General features: G+C 47.2%; 1 protein-coding gene across 1 annotated transcript in view; it reads right to left on the bottom strand.

Annotated features, from left to right (window-relative positions):
* Nucleotides 1–20084, bottom strand: part of tnfrsf21 (tumor necrosis factor receptor superfamily, member 21) — a 31458-nt gene extending 11374 nt beyond the window's left edge. Inside the window, exons 1-3 of the mRNA XM_040160548.2 lie at nt 19655–20084; nt 11988–12681; nt 6409–6972 (exon numbers count right to left, since the gene is read on the bottom strand). Of these exons, the coding sequence (XP_040016482.2) occupies nt 6409–6972; nt 11988–12681; nt 19655–19681 (1285 nt within the window). The 5' untranslated portion in view covers nt 19682–20084. The remainder of the gene's footprint in view (nt 1–6408; nt 6973–11987; nt 12682–19654) is intronic.
* Nucleotides 20085–20491: the final 407 nt, after the last annotated feature.

Genomic DNA, 20491 nt, shown 5'->3' with positions numbered 1-20491 from the left:
TGCCTCTCCATAGAGAACAAGTTCTCCACAAGAGACTTCTGTTGGGAAGAGTGGTTCCTCTTCAGGGTGTCCAGCTTGGTCACTCGAGGAGCTCAAAGGACGAGTCAGTGCAACCGATCCTCCTCAGCACAAGTTCATGCAACAAGCATCAGGATCAGCTGGGGCAGTCGCTTAGTTTACGATGTAGACGCACACCGGCCGCGTGGTTGGAAGGAGCACAGTCATTCTCGAGCTGTGGAGCTTTTCTACCGTATCAACTGCATGTTTCCTTCCTGTCATATTTGGCTCATTCAGTAGCGAATGCCACTGTCTTCTGAAGAAAACCAGGCCCTCTGAACATGGACTCACATGGACTCACAAGTGTTTTTGTTGTATAACCAGTCCAGGACATTCAGTGCAGCACCGGTCGCAAACAAATACCAGACCTGTCAACACTTGCTGCTATTTATCTGGTGCTCGTACCGGTTCAGGTTACGTGAAGAAATAATAGAACATGGGGAACAACCAGGGACGACTGCCTTTGGCCACATCATGACACAGGTTTTAAGAACTAAATTGCGATATTCTGAACCTGTGGCTTGAAGGGGAGATATTTCCAGGGTTCCTACGTACACAGAACCATGTTTGGGCCCAGACTCACTTTTCCGTACGTTGCTCGATTAGTTATGAATAAAGATAAAACATATTTATGGGCTTTGGTTGAACAAAGAACACAACACCATCTATAAAAGATCAGATAGATAAAAGCTTTGTGTCAATCAGAGCTGACGGGTTGTCGTTTGTAACATCCAGCATCAGCATATCATTGATTAATGAAATCATATAACAATTACAAAATACCTTAATTACAATGGCTTTCTTTTCCTTTTTCTCCTCTGGTTATTAGCGTAGCTTATGCTCACTAACTAACTTAGCAAACTCATGAGGTGGAAATATAAATGCTGACGTGTGTGTCTGTCATGCAAACAGATACAGCGCCTTGGTTGTGTTGCGTGGCAAAGAGAAAGGCCATGGCCATACGTGTGTATCCATAATCCGAGGTTGGCCATCTTGGTTCGGGATCAGCGAGCCTTTAATCCTCCTGAATTACTGTAGCAAATGTTTTATGAATATTCCACACAACATGATTGGTTGGTGCTTTTATCCGCAGTAGCGAAAGCGCAGACAAAATCAAGTTGTTGATTTCTTTCTAGTTTGGTGAATTTACCAAAGTCTCCTGTAGCCTTCTGCATGGACCTTCCAGAGCATTGAGGGAGAATTACTGCCAAGTATCACAAGGATCCCTGATTAATGTGTTCTGGGGCAAAACATGGCTAGTGCACAAATCCAGGATGATTCAGAGAGATTAAATGGATGTTAGCCAGTGGTGGTAATTCATTGCTCGACAAACACATATCCTCATTGCCTGTACACACACAGGAACGCACACACACACACACACACACACAGGCTGAGAGAAAAGTATACATGTGAAGCCTTAACACCTGCTCAGAAGGACCAGGAGCAAGTTCTGGACAGTTACAGTCAGTTGGGGGCTAAGAAAACCCTGGAGCACCATTATAGGGGCCTAGTGTAGTGACCTGATCGTAGACTCTCTATAAGAAGTGATGCACTCTGGCATTCAGGTTGAAGGCGCAATGCATAAGACGTGGAATGTCACTGCGGACCGATGGTGTTAATGGGACCAGCCCTATTTCTTTAGGGTGGTTGGGGAACCCATTTAGAAAAGACACCAACATTCCACACAGACTACAACTTTACCACCACACATATTCACTTCCTAAAGACCCACGATCCCGCAGGAGAAATACCCCCTCACTCTGCATAACCAGGTAAGTCTCGTGATGACTTCACAGGTTATGCATAGGTTATGTCCGTCGACCTGCACATGTATTCATGTGTTTTCATGGGAATGTATCAGGGTGTATTATTGCGTCTGAAATGTCAAACTGTGTTTTATTACATTGTCACGTGAAGCTTGATACAGCTGTCTAGAGGGAAGAATCGCAAGCTGTCCCGACTTGTTGCGTTTTTGCACAAATCCCTTAAAGAACATTTATTGTGTTCGGGATCTCCAGGACAGAGCCGTGCCCTCATGAGTTGAAAATGACTCATCTTGTTTGGCAACGAAGGTGATATGGATTTGCTCAAAAGAAGGTCTGTACGGATACATAATAATAAGTCTAAAGAACTCTGATATAAAATGAAAGGCAACCAGAACGGTATAATGACACTTCATTGTACTGAAGCGGCACCTTCTGACTATGAAAGCTGCAGGTCTGCTGAGTCCCTCAGCTCCTTTAAATCCAGATTAAATACTTATATTCTATTCTAAAGTAGTGTTTCTCTTATGTTTCAACCAATGTTCCTAACCTCCTTACTTGATGTTAGGAATGGGGCTCTGCCAGTGTTCACACAGATCACAGAAGCACTTGTTTTCTTGTCTGACGTTGCAGGTACAGGCATATATCTCGTGTAGGCCTACAGTCTAAAGACATATACAGGGATGACCGGACACGGGCCGAGTGAAGAATGCAATTCACAGTTAGTTAGTTCAAATAAGATCGGGCGTCTGAGGACGGGTAGGACCAGGGGCGGACTGGCCACAGGGGATACTGGGGAAATACCCAGTGGGCCGACAGGGTCGGGCTCGTCCAATACCGGCACGCTTCCATCACCAACCGGCCCTCCCTCTTGTCCCCCCCATGTTCTTTGATTCACAGGAGATGTTGAATTAACGTCTGAAGCCTGGCAGTTATACTACTCCACATTCTGTCACGGTTTGGGTTCATGTCTGGTTTTATTTCGGAGTTTCCTTCCTCTGTTCTCCCTGGTCACGTCACTTCCTGCCTTGTCCTGTCGTCCCCTGTGATTGTCTGTCATGTCATGATTGTTCCCAGCTGTGTCCAATCACCTGCTCCTCCCCAGTGTATTTAAGCCGTGTGTGTCTGTTGTCACTTGTCGCGTCATTGTTCATTGTATGGAGGTCCAAGTCCCTGTCCCTGTCCCTGTCCACGTCCACGATCTTCTTCTCGTTACTGGTTCCTGTCTTCGTTTTTTGCCCCTTGGCCTTTTGCTTTTGAAAACCTTTTTGACAATTAAAGTCCATTTTCTTTTTGAAAACTCTGCGTCTGATCGCCATGCAGCTTCCTGACACACTCACACTCGTATATCCAGCCTGCGACTGAATATGACTGATGACATGATCACAGCGGGCCTGCTGGTCACACGCAACGCTTTGAGTGGGCAAGGCGCCGAGCGTTGCGTGGCCCGGTCTGACAGTAACTTCTGGGCCAGTTTCCTCCCCAGTCCGCCGCTCGGTAGGAGACATTGATGAGTTTCGGAAAGTCCTATCTTTGAAAATTGAGATTTCCTTTATGAGGCAACTACACCGCATTCTGAGCACTTTTTTGTAGAAGCAGCAGTGACTTATGGGTCCCGCAGCAAAGAAAAACATGATATATATGGGATTGTGGGATCATACAGTAGATGATACCTGCCACTGATGGCCACGTTATACTGAGGTTGCCAGGTCCCAACAACCAAATTAAAAAATGTAACATGAATAAAAAGCTATAGATCCAACAAGTGGTCTTGTTAGGTGTGTGTAACTTGATGTGAAGCAGGGTGCCTCGTGCGTCAGCATCCTCACAAATACCTTTCTGTTTATCACATCACATACGTTCCTTACACTTTCGGAACACACAATGTTAAATTGGTGAAATTGGCTCTGTGGGATCAAAACAAGTGCGGTATACCTCCAAGCAGGCAACACACTCACACCAAGCTGCGCTCCTCCCAATCAAACCCAGGCTGAACTCCCTCGGCCCACCCTGGTACTGCCCAACGCAGTAGATTCTAACAAGTGGCTCCCTGCTGGGCTTGGATGTGGGACATGGGATTATTAACAGGGTGGTTGTTTAACGAGGGAGGATGGTGGGCAGGTAGAATGTTGTTTTCCTCCACAGTTGGAATCGAGTTTGGCAATTTATGTTGTGAATAGTATTCCTGGAGACCACACCGAGCAACCGGCCTCCCCCTGATGTTCTCCCCAAAGGGCCTTATGGTTTTGACATGTGTACGGGTCAAACTGCAGACGCTATACGTAGCCTTAACATTTTCAGATTTTCTGTTGTATCAAAAAATGGCTACATAATAATACCGTGTGTGATAAGTGATTAATTAAATGACTGTGATGTGATTAATTAAATGTAACCGCAAGCTACAAACTTTTTGTGATCTTCTTTAATTTGACTCCTGCGACCTTTTTTGCAGATAAAACCAATAGTGTGATCAGATCCTGCAGCAGACATGTCTGGCCCGTGATCCTGGAAAAGCCCATTCGCTAAAGCAGTAGCAGTTTTCACTACTTCCTGACCTGACTCACAGCAAGCGCCAAGTATTGTATGTGTGTGATCTGTGCTTTGAAATTTCCCTTTCTTTTTCTTTTATTGCTATAGAGTTTTAACTGTTCTAATAAAGGGGCATTGCACCTTGAAGGGGAGCCAGCTACGCACCTTGGAAGGATTAAGAAGAATGTTTTGTTCTCTGCCCCAAGGAGTAAACAGGGGTGTAAAATGGCTATTTGGTTTGCATGTGCATATGCACATGCTTAAGTAAATGCATTCACATGGATCCACTCATCCGATCAGAAAAAAAGACATGAGCCCAACACACACACACACACACACATTCTAAAAGTCAGTTTAAAAACCTAAGCAGCAATGACAATTATTCTATTAGCAATACTTGAACACAATTCAGATTATTCGGTCGATCTGGCCAATCATCCCACTTCTGGTTTGCAAACTCTGATTAAATTGAATTAAATTAAATTAAACTGAATTGCATTTTCATTCAGAAGATTGGGTCCATTTCTGAGCAGCGACAACATTAAAGGAGCTATCTTGCTATGCTACCTTGTGATTTACCACCTTGTTGTCTGTGTTTTCACAGTGTCCTTGTAGATCATGAATGCAAACTGTTACTTGTATTTTGTCACGTGTAAAAAACAAGAACTTATGGCTCCAAACAGCAGGTGAGTTCATGATGAATTCCTCTTCTCTGTGGGTTAAACCATTTCAGATTGTCCTCTAGTCCACTTTTAGGAAAAAGGAAGAATAATCGCTGCAGCTTTAAGGAAAAATAGTTCTTCCTGATGAATCATTTCATTACTTATGGGGTCAAAGAGGACCAGTTACTCGTGTCTTCTTAGATCTTCAGTATGTGGGATAACAAGGGCTTTGAGGTAACGGCTGAGAAACCTCATCAAACTCACAACTCCCACTTCCAACCTAAACGCACACCACTGTTACATCATGTTTCTCGTGCTCTGCTCATTTCCGTCTGTCTCTGTGTCTCTTTGTTGTCCTGCAAGAGTCTCGCTTGACCCACTAATGGGCCTCGCCAGACAACAACCCCGATGCAGCTAAAACCAGATTATTCCTGTTCTCTGTGGCCAGGCAGCGAGGGAGCGCACACACACACACACACACACACAGTTTCACAGTGGAGAGTCGAGTGTCTCGGGCAGGAGGTGTCCCCTGGGTTTGGGTCTTTGTCTCTGATCGAAATCAGAAGCTGAGCTGAGATGAAATGTTGATAGCACGTGTGAACTGATGGGCACTGAGGAGGAGTGAAACCCAACAGCTCACACGGGGGAAGTTAAACGAGGCAAGTGGAAAATGTAAGACAGACAGAGACAGGAAGAGGTGAAAAGAAAGCTGAGTAGTGAAAAATAAGAGGAAGAAATAAAAAACTTTGAAATAAAGATCAAAACGGGAAAAAATCTGCTTGAAAATGGACAAAGGAAGACAGAAGCAACTAAGAACAAGGACTTAAAACACAAGGGGAGGAAACAGAAGACAAGACAAAATTGGAAAACTGAGAGCAGTGATGTAACCCGAGTGTGTGTGTGTGTGTGTCTGTGTGTGTGTGTGTGTCGGGGTTGGATGGTAGTGACCTCAGAGAGGCCCTACAACAGGGTCACGTCCTGATTGGTTAACTACTGCCCTCCATTTGAGACCATGTGTATGCATAATAACGGGGACACCACTGTGTTATTGACACTAGTATAAGTTCATGTGCGGGGAACAATCTTCGGCGCAGGGTTACAGGACTGTTGACATTTTTTTAATAAATTAATTCTTTATCCAGTGTTGAAAGGTGTAGAGCTGAGATATCGTATGCATGGTCTGTGGCCCTAAACGCCACACGTGATGCTCCATGTTCCGCTCTGGAAGTCATTTTTGACGAGCAGGTCTTTTCAAAATACAATTTTAAAGTTTAGCTTAGTCGGTATCAGACTCCCGGGGGCACTGACCAACCATCGGTATATGGACTGGAAGTCCAGGTGGATGGATGCAGTGTTTCCCTTACGTTCACAGGTTTACGGGGGGGGGGGCTTACCCTGTCCGTTGGAGTAGTAGATCCACTTCTCTTTGAGCTGCGTTGGAGGCGCAGCTGCTTTCTTCTGAATGGCCTTCTCGATGATGCTGCTGGGGTCCTGCACGGGGCCCTTCTTCAGCACGCGGGAGCTCCGCTTCACGCTGCAGATGACGATTACCACCAGCACCAGCAGCAGCAGCAGCACTATCATCCACGGGAGGTGCTCGTTGATGTCAAAGTGGTCGTGGGTGCTGGGCCTCGGGGATCCCCTGCGAGTGGGCCTGTAGTAGCCAGACACACCAGTCCCCCCACCGCCGCTCCCCTGGCCGGCGACCTTACTGACACCGACTCTGACTATCTCTGCTCCCTCCATACTATCTGCCGCCTTTTTGTTGGAGCCTGGCACAGGGTCAAAGATGGGTTGCCCGAGTCTGTGTTCGAGGTCCGTGTTTTGCTGTGGAACCCGCGGGGAATCGTGATTGGTTGGGGTGGGAGTGCTTAACCTGCTGAGTGGCCCCTCTGCGGGGTGGTCTCCCCCACCAAGGCTTCCCCTCAGTTGAATGGCTGCTGACTGGCTGTAGGTGCCTACGATGAGAGACAGAGGGATCGATGACAACGTGCAGAGGTAAGAGATGAGATACAAGAGACAGAAGCCGAGGAAATTGAATGCACTCACATCACAGATGTGCTCAACCAAAACAATGAAAACTGACACAAAAAATCCAAACACTTTAAAACATGCAAACAATCTCAACATTTTTAGGCCGAAATGTAAATGATGTTTACTGACAGATTGTGGTGAATTAGAAGGCAAATAAGCCCTTTTGATGGGTGGAGTAGTACTAGGAAGGTGACGCTATAGATGAGCATTAGTGACTTGAAAATGACGGGCTATGTGCACGCTAGCAGCCCTGCTGCCAAATGGATGTTACAGCGGTCCAGGCAACATGCGAGCAATGCATGTCAATGGAGTTCAGTTGCATACAGAACAGGTAACTGATGACATGCTCATTACAAGTTGGTTGGTTGTTAATAGCCAGGTCAACTGTGTCTCAGTGGAGGGTCAATCAAAGGGTTGGCGGTCCGTGTCATGTGTGTGGTGTGGTGGTTTGCACTGTCACCTCACAGCAAGAAGCTTGCATGTTCTCCCCGTGTCTGGGTTCTCGCCGGGTACCCCCGCCCCCCATAGTCCACAGACATGCCCTGGCGGTTAGGTTAATTGGTCCTGTAGCTGTGTCTACATTGTGTGAATGTTACTGCTGATGGACAGGTGGTCGTGTGTATGGTGGCTCCTGCCATCAGTGTATGAATGGGGGAAGTGGTTAGTGGTCAGAAGACTGAGGAAGCTATTTACCGTTTTACCAAACCTGGTTGTATTCTCCAGTCAGGTGCAATTTAACCACTGCAGAAGATGGTACCACACTTCCCTTAACAGTACAATGCCCCTGTACTCCTTCTAGTTAGCTTCAGCACAACTGTGCTCCACCTTGTGATCACACAGTACACAATCTCTCATTTAGCTCACCCCACAGCATGACCCTATGATGGGAATAGTTTTGTATTAAATCATAAATACGCTGCCGACTGTTTTTAGGAATATCACTTTGATGGCTGGTAATCCCTCTCATGATTTGATCAGAAAACCGGTAGAGAACCATTGTTAATCCCAAAATTAGGGCTGGCAGCAATAAATCAAATTTCTATATTTCTACATTAAGGAATTAACTGTTGGTTAACAGCTGTAATCGCTATTTAAGAGCAGCCGTGAGCGTGCTAGCTGGACACTTACAATGGCACAAGAATTGATTCTGTGAAAATATGACAGTACTCCTCATTGACAGTGCACCAGGTACAGTGAACCAGGACTTGAGAATTTTCCTTCCCTTCCCTTTTCCTTTCCTTTCCTTCCCCGATAAGGAAGTCTGCTCCGTGGTATAACCCTCAAACACGGAACCTAAAGCAAACTGTGCGGAAACTTGAACCATTATGGCGTTCCACCAAATCAGAAGGATCTAGGCTAGTTTGGCAAGACAGCCTTAAAACATATAAGAAGGCTCTCCGTAACGCAAGAGCATCTTATTACTCATCATTAATAGAGAAAAATAAAAACAACTCCAGGTTTCTCTTCAGCACTGTAGCCCGACTGACAGAGAGTCACAGCTCTGTCGAGCCGTGTATTCCTTTGGACCTCACTAGTAACGACTTCATGAACTTCTTCAATGATAAGATTCTGACTATCAAAGAGAAAATTGATGGTCTCCTGCCTTCAACCAGTGCCGACCTGTCCTCCGATGTAGGAACCTTGGATGCGGCAGTGGGCCCTGATGCCTGTTTGGATGCCTTCTCTTCCATCAAACTTGATCAACCTTCTTTAATTTCGAAGTCTAAATCTTCTAATTGTCTTATAATTATTATAATTATGTGACTTTCTACGAAACAATGCTTTGTTCGAGGATTTCCAGTCAGAATTTTGAGCGCATCACAGTACAGAAACAGCACTGGTGAAAATTAAGAATGATCTTCTACCTGCATCAGACCAAGGACTCGTCTATTTTCTTGTCTTGCTGGACCTCAGTGCCGCATTTTACACCATAGACCATTGTATCCTGTTGCAGAGACTAGAACATTTGATTGGTATCAAAGGAACTGCACTCAGCTGGTTTAAGTCCAAATTATTGGATCGATCCCAGTTTGTGTGTGAATCCTCGAAGACCACCAATTTTGGTCTCGGAGTCCCACAAGGTTCTGTACTTGGACTGATTTTATTTACCCTCTATATGCTTCCTTTGGGAGATCTTATCAGGAAACACCGCATAAACTTCCATTGTTATGCAGACGATAGAATAGAATAGAAGTACTTTATTGATCCCCGGGGGGAAATTCAAGATCCAGGTATCTCCTGACAATATACAAACATAATATACACATGCAGTTAAACTGTTAAAAAGGGTTTCTTTGACCCTTTTTAATAGTTTAACTGCATGTGTATATTATGTTTGATACTCAACTGTATCTGTCGATCAGCTTGTTGGACTTCAAGAATGTCTTGGAGACATCAAAACTTGGATGACCTGCCACTTCCTGATGCTAAACTCAGCAGTTATCTTGAAAGGCCCAGAGCGCCTTCAAAGTCAGCTGTCACGTGATACAGTTTTTATGGAGTTCTCTTCGACCAGGATATGACCTTCAACTCGCATATAAAGAAGACTTCAAGGACCGCCTATTTTCATCTACGTAACATATCAAAAATCAGGAACTTCCTGTCTAAAAGTGATGCAGAAAGATTAATTCATGCGTTTGTCACTTCCAGACTGGACTACTGTAATTCTTTGTTATCAGGCTGCTCTTGTAAATCTCTTAAGCCTCTTAAGCCTCTCCAGCTGATTCAGAATGCTGCAGCACGTGTATTAACAAGAACTAAGAAAAGGGATCATATCACTCCTGTATTAACTTCTCTGCACTGGCTCCCTGTTAAATCAAGAATAGATTTTAAGGTACTTCTCCTCACCTACAAGGCACTTGCTGGTGAGGCACCGTTGTATCTTCAAGAGCTTGTAACACCTTATTGCCCTACAAGGCAACTGCGCTCCATAGATGCTGGTTACTTGTTGTTCCTATGGTTTTAAAAAGTAGGCTGGGGGCCAGAGCCTTCAGTTATCAAGCTCCTCTTTTGTGGAACCAGGTTCCACTTTCAGTCCGGGGGGCGGATTCGGTCAGCTCTTTTAAAGTAAAACTTAAAACGTTCCTCTTTGATTGTGCCTGTAGTTAGGGCTGGCTCAGGTCAGCCCGGACCAGCCCTTAGTTAAGCTGCTATAGGCTTAGACTGCTGGGGGACTTCTTAGGACACACCGAGCTCCTCTCTCACGCTCTCGTTCTACCATAATTCACGTTTTATTAATGCACATGACTAATTCAGCTTCTCTCCGGGAGTTAGTTTGTGCTTTCTCCCCTATCAGGTCTCCGTAGATCGTGGTTCCTTCTGGACCCTGGTCCTGACACCTGCCGTGGCCCTGCTGACGCCTGCTGCTGCCATCATCATCATCATCATCATTATTATTTTAGCTCTCCTAAAGTCTTTGTGCTCTCCCTCCCCACAGGCTTCTGTGGATGGTGGTTCTACCTGATGGTGGTTCTCTCTGATGGTGGTTCTACCTGATGGTGGTTCTCTCTGATGGTGGTTCTACCTGATGGTGGTTCTCTCTGATGGTGGTTCTATGTGATGGTGGTGGTCCCTGCAGTGGTCCTGTCGTACACCTGCTTACTACTCACAATATTTGAATTATTTCTGTCGTATGAATTGAATGTGTTGTTCATCTTCTACATTGTTCATTCTGTCCTCATGACGTCATTGTAGTCGGTCCATCAGGAGACGGATCCTCTGACGTTCTCACTGAGGTTTCTTTTTTCCACATGGAAGGGGTTAATTTTTATTTTTTCCTGTGCCGATGGTGGGTTTCAGGACAGAGGATGTTGCATGTGGACAGACTTTAAAGCCCTCTGAGGCAAATTTGTAATTTGCGATTTTAGGCTGTACAAAATAAAATGAATTTTGTTTTATTGAATAAATTGAAATAGTCCATCCGTGCTGAAATCGAACCTAGCTAGAGGACAGCTAGTAACGTTAGCTGTTAGCGCTTTTTGTGATGGGCTCAAAAGTGATCTTGTGAAATAATTTTTTATGTGAGAAACTATAACAAATAGTTCTTTGCTATAATAATGCTCTAAATATCTTATATAGAGTTTACCTAAAGTCTTAAAATTATATATATTTACTGCATGTATATATTTCTGCACTTTTCATTTGACATTAAATGTATTAACATTAGAGGTGCAAAGGATCACGGATCAGAACGGATCAAGTCTTTATTTAAAGAAGATATGAACCATGAGTGTGATTACAGATCGAAGAACTCGGAGTAAAAATCTCCGTCAGTGATTACTTGCTTTAGCATCTTCTGTGAAGCACAGCGTTTAGTCGGGTCCGGCGATGGCGGGCCGGTATTCGGTCTGGGCTGCTCCAATACCATTTATTTCATTTTGTTGCAAATTGGATACGATATTTTTATGTAAAAATATGACCAACAGTTCTTTGCTTTAAGCGTTTTGAACTTCTGTACTTAATGAATAAAAAGCATGGCTATATTTAAGTCATGGTTTTCCAGGTACCAGTGCCTCCTATTACGTCCTATTCTTGGACCCAGTTGAAATATATTTAAACATTCACAGCAATGTCTCTAGAATCCACAGTTCATAGAATATTTGTGATGCAACTCTAAAACCCCTTCACATGAAGTTAATTATTTAAAGTGACATTTGCTGAATGTAGTTTGTCACTGAATGAATTTCACTTCTTCTAGGGTTCAACTCTTTGCCCCTTTTTCAACCTCTCCATTCACAGAAGACGATAGGGGGGAAATAACAGTCATGATTTAAAAGTAGCTCTTGAGCCTGAAGGGTTTGGGCACCCCGGGCTTAAGCAGACTTCCAGACACTTTTTGATGATGTATGTTGAAGCCATATCAAACGTAGTCAAAAATACACTGTTTATTCTTTGCCATTTCTAAAGAAGACCGCTTTTTGCAATTAGTAAGGTCTCTCACCTTTATGGGCAGGTCCATTCAGGGATGACGAAGGAGCGGATAAGGAAGTCATGGGTTCATGTACAAGAACAGCCTGTTCCGGCCCCAGTAGCATGGTTGTAGAGGCAGGCAAAGATGAAGAGGAAGGGGCTCCGCAGACATTATCAGTCTCTTTGGTCCCCGGGGTTATCGGCACCAGACCCTGAGCTTTGCAGTCCGTGTGAGTGCGACACTTCGTCATGCTCGACTCCACATCTGAGAAAGTCCCTTTGGGGCACGGCTTGCAGAGCGCATCCTCGGTTTCACTGCCCCGTCTTTTCACCCTGGTCCCTGGCGGGCACAGCGAGTGGGCTTTACACGCATCCCCCGACAGAAAGCTGTTGGGGGGACACGCGCAGACTCTGTCCTGGATGGGCCTGCAGATGGCTTTCTCGATGAAGCCTGCAGGGCACGCAGCTCGACAAGGATGGCATTTCTGCATCCCGTTCTCGCCACGCGTGAAGGTGCCTTCGGGGCAGCGGCTGCACTCCCTCACGGCCGCCGGGGTGCAGTGGGCCGACACGTGGGTGCCTGCCGGGCACTTGTCACAGACCAGCTGGGTGCCCGAGTCAGGGTCGGTGTGCTGATAGTGGCGGGGTGAGAGGGTCGAATGGTCAGCTGGGCCGATGGTGGTCAAAACCCGAGCTGAGATGTCGACCATCAATGAACATAAGAGCTGAGAAGAGAAGGAGTGTGGGAAAGAAAGAAAAATGCCAATGGTATTTAAATAGCACAACATCTCTATTGTTTTTATTTTAGGACACCAGCATCCTTAAAGTGACGCCAATACCAATACTCATCATGGTCAAATGCTACTTCCACATTTATTTTTACCAGTTGTCACACACGTGTAGTAAAGCCAACCTGTCAGTCTTCATGGTGGCGTGTTTGCGAGCCAAACTACAAACTCTGTCAAAAACAAAACACTTGAGTGTCACATATATCTTGTTGTTGTAGATGCCAGTGGGCCAATCACGTGTCAGATTACAACAGTTCAAACCTCACAGATGCAGCGTGCAGCCTTATGTGGGTAAAAGTGATCAAATGCAGGTGTTGTTTTATTGGGCAGGTTTCCGTAACACTTGGTACTGGGTTATTGTACGGTAGTCAATACCTTAGCGGTATTACGTACCGATACCAGCCGTGCCAAAAGGCCCAAATACAAGCAGACTAGAGAAGATGAGAATGCATCAAATATCAAGAAATGTCTCTCGGTTATCTGTGTAACATGTTACAATTCTAGCATCATTGGGGATACTCACAATAAATCATTAGCAGTAATACTTATTCATGATAACAAGCTGTGTGACGTTGGGTATTGATGCTGAGGTCACAGATTATTTTCCACAGAAGCCAATCAAACAACTATTTCCAGACTAGTGGCGAGGAGCCTTATCTACAGACGTATCATTCATGCGTTTGCTTCGAAATATCAAGGACCACACAGTCACAGTCAGACGGCGTGTTTTGGGTTACATGGATTCTGGATCATTCAAATCCCACTGCTGCCATTTAGGTTCCCAATGACTGTCTGCTTTGATGAGACAGGTAGATGAAAAAGCTGCTCAACCAGCATCACTCATGACTTCCCCCTCACCCCCCCGACATTCACTTTACAACCACAACTGAGAATAGGAACACACACACATACATGTGTGTGTGTGTGTGTGTGTGTGTGTTTCAGACTCCCCTCTCACCTCTGCTGGGAAGAGGATAATCCTCACATGTCTCAAATGAACACACACGTTCACAGACACACACACACACACACACACACACACACACTCACAGACACAAAGGTGTGAGTCATGTCAGAGCTTCAGGCGGCCTCATTTCCAATAACAGAGCTGCTTCTCTGACTCTCTGAGTCTGAGTGAACATCTGACTTCACTCCATCGGCCCAATGGTGGCCGACCCAACACATATCGGGATATATTACAACGAACGTGTCTGAAGATGAAAACACGGACGCCACAGAGGTAGTGGACCAACTGACGCCTCAGTCACACGGATGGGAAGAATCTATCAACTCAACTCATCTCCCAATAAGACGTTGTGTAGAGGACGGAACACAGGCACCCTGCTGTTACGTACCAGGAAATCCTTCACTGAAGTCAGTGTAAGCCGACAGGAAGTCGAATGTTCACCGTTTAACTTTGTTATTGTCATGGTGTCAATTTGCATTAGATATAATCTTGGCATCAGTAGTATTAATGATGCATTATAAAATGCTTTGCGCTTGTGTTGAAGTTCAACAGGTCATGACTGCCTCTCTGATTGATTTTATATTGATAGGAAAATAAATATCTGTTAAGAAGGGAATTTCACAAGATTCCATTTGAGCACATTAATAACCATTTACCTCCAGCCTCACTGATACCGAGCTGGACTGTGTCATAATGTACCTCAAGCCGACTGTCCGAAAGCATCAGAAGAGTCACATGGACCGTAACCAGGACTGGTGTCCAGGTCACCGGGAGAAGGTAGGAGTCTCTAACTGATCTGACTCAGAACCAACAGTCCTGCTGGGCCTGAAGTGATGAGGGGAAAACTCAGCTGATCAGTGGTCACGAGCACTGAACTAAAGCGTTTGCTTTGGGTCATGCCAGTAACATTGTGTTCCTTCAGAGCAGATGGGAGGCTCATAAACTGGCCACACATCAGAGGACGACAAGATAACAAGACTTTCCCCACAAACGTCATTGAGTAATACCAGGAAGACCAGCTTATTATACGGTTGCCGCTAATATGAATAAAGGGTCCATTCTCTCGCCTCCCCGGTTGCCCTTTGGCTCTTTGTGCGTGTTCCCATAGGGGTCAGAGGAGCACGTTCCCGCCACGCTGCTCATAACTCTGCAGGCCGCCGTCAATGAACACATTGATGTCAGAGACGCGACATCGGCGCGATGCTGCTGGAGACGGGGGCCGTTCTGGACCCCCGACGGGGCCCTCATTTGCACATGGGCTTTTCCTGCTGCGGCACATGGAACCTCTCGGGTGGGGCCGGGGAGGAGGATCAGCAGCCTCTACAACCTCAAGTTCAAGTCTTGTGTGATTTGTCAGACATCACTTGTCGCATATATTTCCCAGTGAACCATGAACCACGTCGTCAGCTGGGCTTTGTTTCACGCGTCACGTGTGTCCTGATTGAAATATGTTACAGTTAGAAGATTACATCACTAACGCTTAGCTTAACCCTGAGACAGGAAGCCTGCCTACGTTCAATGGGAAAAACATAAATCGGCCCCTGAAGAAGTCGGCCATTATTCTCCCTGCCAGGAGATTACAGTCTGTCCACATCTCATCTGTACCAAACAGCCGTGCAGCGTGTCTCGCCGTGGCGGATCGCTGCGGGGACCCCTCCCTTCAATCAGACACGTGTGTGTAAATACTGTTTTGTCCCTTCTGCAACACACACACACACACACACACACACACAACCGGCAGGGCCTCTACGCAGCCTCCTCCGCGTCTCTGCAGAGCACGAATCAGTCCCAGTCATTGCTGCCTGCCTCCCTCCTATTATGCCAACTTTGTCTCTGTGTCTTGCCGCACTGCCCATAAACTACATCATCTGCCCGGTGCACAGTCCCACCAGCCAATGAGAGAGCCAGACGGCAGGCGGGGGGAGGACCGGGCTGCTGTGGTGAGTCCCTGATGCGCTGCAGTCACGTAGCTGCTAACGCAGCCGCCGTCCTTCTCCGTCCCATCTTATGTGAACGTGGCAGAAGAGTCTGCATGTCTCCGCCTTTTTGACCATTACTTATTTGATATCTGCCTCTTTTCCGCGTCATGGAAGCGCATAACTGAATTTGCAGCAGTGCCCCTTAAAAGATTCAAGCCCACCCACAGATTTTTCCATTAAGTTGAATTATGATAAACAGCATTTTGAATTTAAATGTTTTGTAGTCAAATGTGCCAATCTGCTCTCACTCACTTCTGTGGTTAAACAAAAAGTCTTTTGGTGACACTAAAACTTCATATCATTCAATATATCATTTAAAATGATTTAACCCTGAACTGAAAGTGATCAGGTGCAGTATTTGGAACAAAGCAGTTACCAAGACGTCACACAATCAGTCCGGTATTTGGGCCGTCGCCATCTTGCCTGTTCGGAACCAGAAATGACACAAGAGTAAAGTCACAATCCCAAATGAGGTCCATGCGCGTGTCAATCAGACAGTGGCGAGCAAAAGTCGCTTGCAAAACCTGCTCTGTTCCTCATTCGCGCTCTCGGGTTTACCTTGAAGGTGATTCAGCGTCAAAATCCGAGAGCGTGTTTACAACGTTTACTAGGGAACAAATCAAGAGAGAAGAAGCAGAATGATTGTTCTCATAGAAGTTCTATACAACCAGAGGAGTCGCCCCCTGCTGGCCGGCAGTGAGAATGCAGCTCTGAGGCCCTTTTGCATTGGCTTCACTCTTCAGGCCCCCGAGCAACAAACCGATGACATCACTTCTGGTTAGAGGGGAACTAGACGTTTTAAATCGTTTGTGAGGATCTATGTCTCACTGTAAAAGGACGGCTGCAAATCAAAGGCCATGGTTTTGCTGCATGCCGGGGGGCCGGGGGGGTCGGGGGTTCGGGGGGTTCGGGGGACTTTGCATTCGATGCCTGTGACTCACTGACGGAGTAAAGGACAGAGATTCCAGGGTGGAGCTCTTGTTTACATCATAGAGGCACCACTGCGGAGCGGGACCCTGCACGTTAGGCACACACCCCCACAATATACACACAGACATACACAGACATTAAGAAACACCTCAACCCCCCACACACTTCTTGTGGAAAACACCCTGTAATTGTCGCCCCCCCCCACGCTGCAGCGAGAGGCCACCCAGACACACACCCGGTTTGCTGGTGGGCATCGCAGCCGGAGAACAGATCTTTGCGTCTGCACGTTGGGCCACAGCGGCACGCAGAGCTCAACCCCACTGAAGTTACTTTTATGGAGGAGTGAATTTCACAACACCAAATCTGATACCAGAGTATCAGAGTGCCGGTCTCTCGTGACAGCGGAGTGTTTCCGTGTTGAAAACATAAGCGCCGTCCCTCTGGATATCTTTCTGGGAGCTGGAGGATGACATTTTGTTGGAGCTTCATCAACAGTAGGAACAAAGAATCTGCATTTCCTTCCAGTTGGCGATTCTTTCTCTTCATCCGACTCTTGGCAAGTCTTTGTGGAAGTGCAACACTAAATGGCGGAGTAGCCAGTTGTTGGTTGGGTGCAGTCAGGCCTGGTTGATTCCCTAAAACCACATTTCCCACAAAAGCACCTCTTCTATTGCAGCAACTGATACTGACAGCAACTGTTCACTTCAACTCTTCTTGGAAAAACAACCCCAGAAGGGTTCTATCAGTCGACGCTTTTGTGATCAAAACTGCTGACTCATGACTTTTTCCTCTCTACCGTGTGCCGCTGTGTGACACTGACACCAGCAGCCAGTGGCGGCTGGCCAATAGATGGACGTGAGCCACAAAAAGAAATTACACAAATTGTCACTACGGATGTTTTTGTAACATGGAAGACACCCAGTAGAACTTATAGAACTTGATACCTGTGTGAAATACGTGCTTTTCCTGGAGGTTTCTGCCTGTCTCCACAGCGCTGGGGCCACGGAGAAGTGGCCCACAGGGGGCGGGTCTATGAAGCACTTTAGCCAATTGCTGATTCAACCCAATCCCAAACAAGACAACACAATAGAAATGGATTTCGCTCGGGTTTGGTCCTCGTCAGGGCGAGACCTTGGGAGTGCGAGCACTAGCAGCACTCCCTCGGGAACCAGTCCAACTGCTCCTAGAGCTGTTTGAGAGGAGAACTCTGTTGGAGAAACTCCAGGTAGTTGTCTTCAATGCATCATCCGGTGCAAATAATCCCACCAACCCTGTGAAGACTCGTCCTCTTCATGATGGGAATGTTGTATCTGAACACACCGAATTGCCAAATACGATTGTCAAAGTGTCAAATCCTACTGGGACGTTGTCAGAGACTGATTGGATGGTTCTACCGTCGGATAGACCGCCCGCCCCCCGAGGCGGAGCCCTCTGCCAGCGAGGCTCGCCGGGACCGGCAGCTAAACGCAATCCCTGTGACGCCAAGTGGACGCCAAGTGGACGCCAAGTGGACGCGGCTCAGCGGCGAGCTTCTTTCAGAACCGCTGCAGGACTCACTGTACACGATCGACAACAATCCAGCCCCTGTTGAGTAGCGTGTGTGTGTCCCACATGTGTTACATAAGGAGGCGTGTGCGTGTGGGTGGGATGTGAGCGTGTGTGCGTGTGCTAAAGGAACACGCCGCACACGGCATGCAGCACCTGTTGCGGCCTCGCTGTCCTCGGGCCGCTGACTCGCAGACAGACAGACAGACATCGCTGACGTGGCCGGCGGCGATTGTTTGCGTGCGGAATAGATATTTGGAGTCAGCTGCTGGGGCCCCGGAGCAGGTGGGGGGGAGGAAGTGAGCCGTGAAAGAGGAAGTCGCCGGACGTCTTGGTTTGTCCGTCTCTGACTAAAGCAAAGCCAGCTGCTCCCAGGTGGGAACTTGTTCCATGGAGGAAACGAACGAGACGTCACAGAAGTTACCTTCACGCCGTGTTACTAAAAACGTGTTACTTTGGGCGCCAGCTTTCAATTTGAAGTGAATTTTACACAATTGCCTCAAAGAATTGTGGCTTATTCACAGCAGAAACTTTGACCGTCGCTGTGGAGATGATGGCGTCGCTGCTGCATGAGCATCGGGTCTGTCAGAACCGGAGAGGATTCACTCATCCATTTATTTTCATTCATTTATAAAGCATTTTGTAAATGGTTTCACCATTAAACCACCAGGTTTCCACTCGACAAAACACACTTCCAGCACATAGTTTACTGTGATTTGAGGTTTCTTGTTGAGGACAAGCATGTGTTGGACAAACAGTCCCCCAGGCGGGTTTGGGTCGCAGATATTGTCCAAGATACAGTTACACTTGTACCACATTGGGTGTATTTTTACTCACGCCGACTCATGATATTCATCTTAAAATGTTCTTCTGTATTTTCTTTCAAGGGTTTCTTAATAAATTAAATTTGAATCTGGTAAAAAATGAAATCATCAAAAAATGATTGTCTCTCTCTCTAATTAAAAAAGTTTTTTTTGCTCCCGTTGACTGTCCCGTTCGTCTCCCGTTACCAGAACAAAAGTCCATAAGAGTTAAAGGTTCATTTGACATGTAAGAGACGAGACGAAGGCTGTGTGAGGATGAGGAGGGCTCAGTGTCCAGAACCAACCACTGTCAACACCTGGAGGACACGAGACCACAGACTCCCCCATCATCCCCTCACAGCGTCCTCACGCCCAGGTGATCTATTAAATGTCCCGCCTGCTCCAGATCGTCCCTCGTCTTCGTCGGGGGACTGACATCACCAGTTGTTAGTCCGACCCAGCGCGCTCACTGGGTGAACAATGGGCCGCTGGCTCGCTCCATCCTTCCACTGGGGGCCCTCAGTGTGGCTCAGCCACAGGGGGATGTAGACCCCCTGCTGGGAGGGACGCCTCCCTTGGAGTTTATTTAACACTGTGGACACTTTGAAGTGAGGGACATGAAACAGGCACTGCTCCTTTAATTGGAGGACCTCGGGATAAAGGCGCATAAGCAGGCACGTACTCACCACCGCGGACACACGCGGGGGCCACATGGTCCCGGGAGCTAAACACAGAGGAGGGTCGCGCAGAGGTCCAAGTTGTCTGCTGGAGAAGCACTTCTCATCCCTAGATGGTCCTCCTCCTCTTCATCATCATCGTCGTCGTCGTCGTCGTCATCGTCCTGCTGGGCTCGCGGGAGGAGAGGAGCTGTGGCGCAGCCGCCGCCTCAGCCGCGCTGCTTTATAGTCCGCGCGTCCCGGCGCAGCGGCTCCCGGCGGCGCGGGGCCGCGGCGCTGCGGCTGCTTCCCATGGCGGTGATGGAGGAGGGTCACGCGGGGGGGGGGTCGGGGGGTGTAGCCGCCTCGCCCCGTCCAGGTTCGTCAGTGTGCACAGCGCGTCTCTCTCTCCCTCCCTCTCTCCCTCCCTCTCTCTCTCCCTCAGACAGCGCTGCCGGGATGACGTAAGCACAGAGGGGCGGGGTTGGCGACGCTCCTCGGCCAATGGCGGCTGCGCATGAGCCGGGCGCGTTTGTGGTTTAACCCCGTCCTGTCGGGGAGGGGCGCTGGGACGTAGTTTGTGCAGGTGACCCCCCCTGGTTCAGTCCCAAGACATCTTGTCCTCGCTGTGGGACGTTGTTCTTTCAAGGTGTATTGTGTTGTTGTTATTGTTGTTGTTGTTTTTGTTATTGTTGCTGTCTACACACTATGTTAAAAACGTGTGCGTCACGTGACGAACGCCACCAATTTGTCACTTCACTAAAGACTCGTGAGGCGAAATGTCAACATGGACAAAAGTTGAGTGAGTGGTGACTGGCCCACTAATGATGAAGCACAGTTGTGCGAGGGACAAACAACACGGCATTA

This window comes from Gasterosteus aculeatus, chromosome 18 (genome assembly GCF_964276395.1).
Source record: "Gasterosteus aculeatus chromosome 18, fGasAcu3.hap1.1, whole genome shotgun sequence".
NCBI classification, from domain to species: domain Eukaryota; kingdom Metazoa; phylum Chordata; class Actinopteri; order Perciformes; family Gasterosteidae; genus Gasterosteus; species Gasterosteus aculeatus.
The sequence above is the reverse complement of the archived record's forward strand: the minus strand, read 5'-3'. Positions and strand labels throughout refer to the sequence as shown.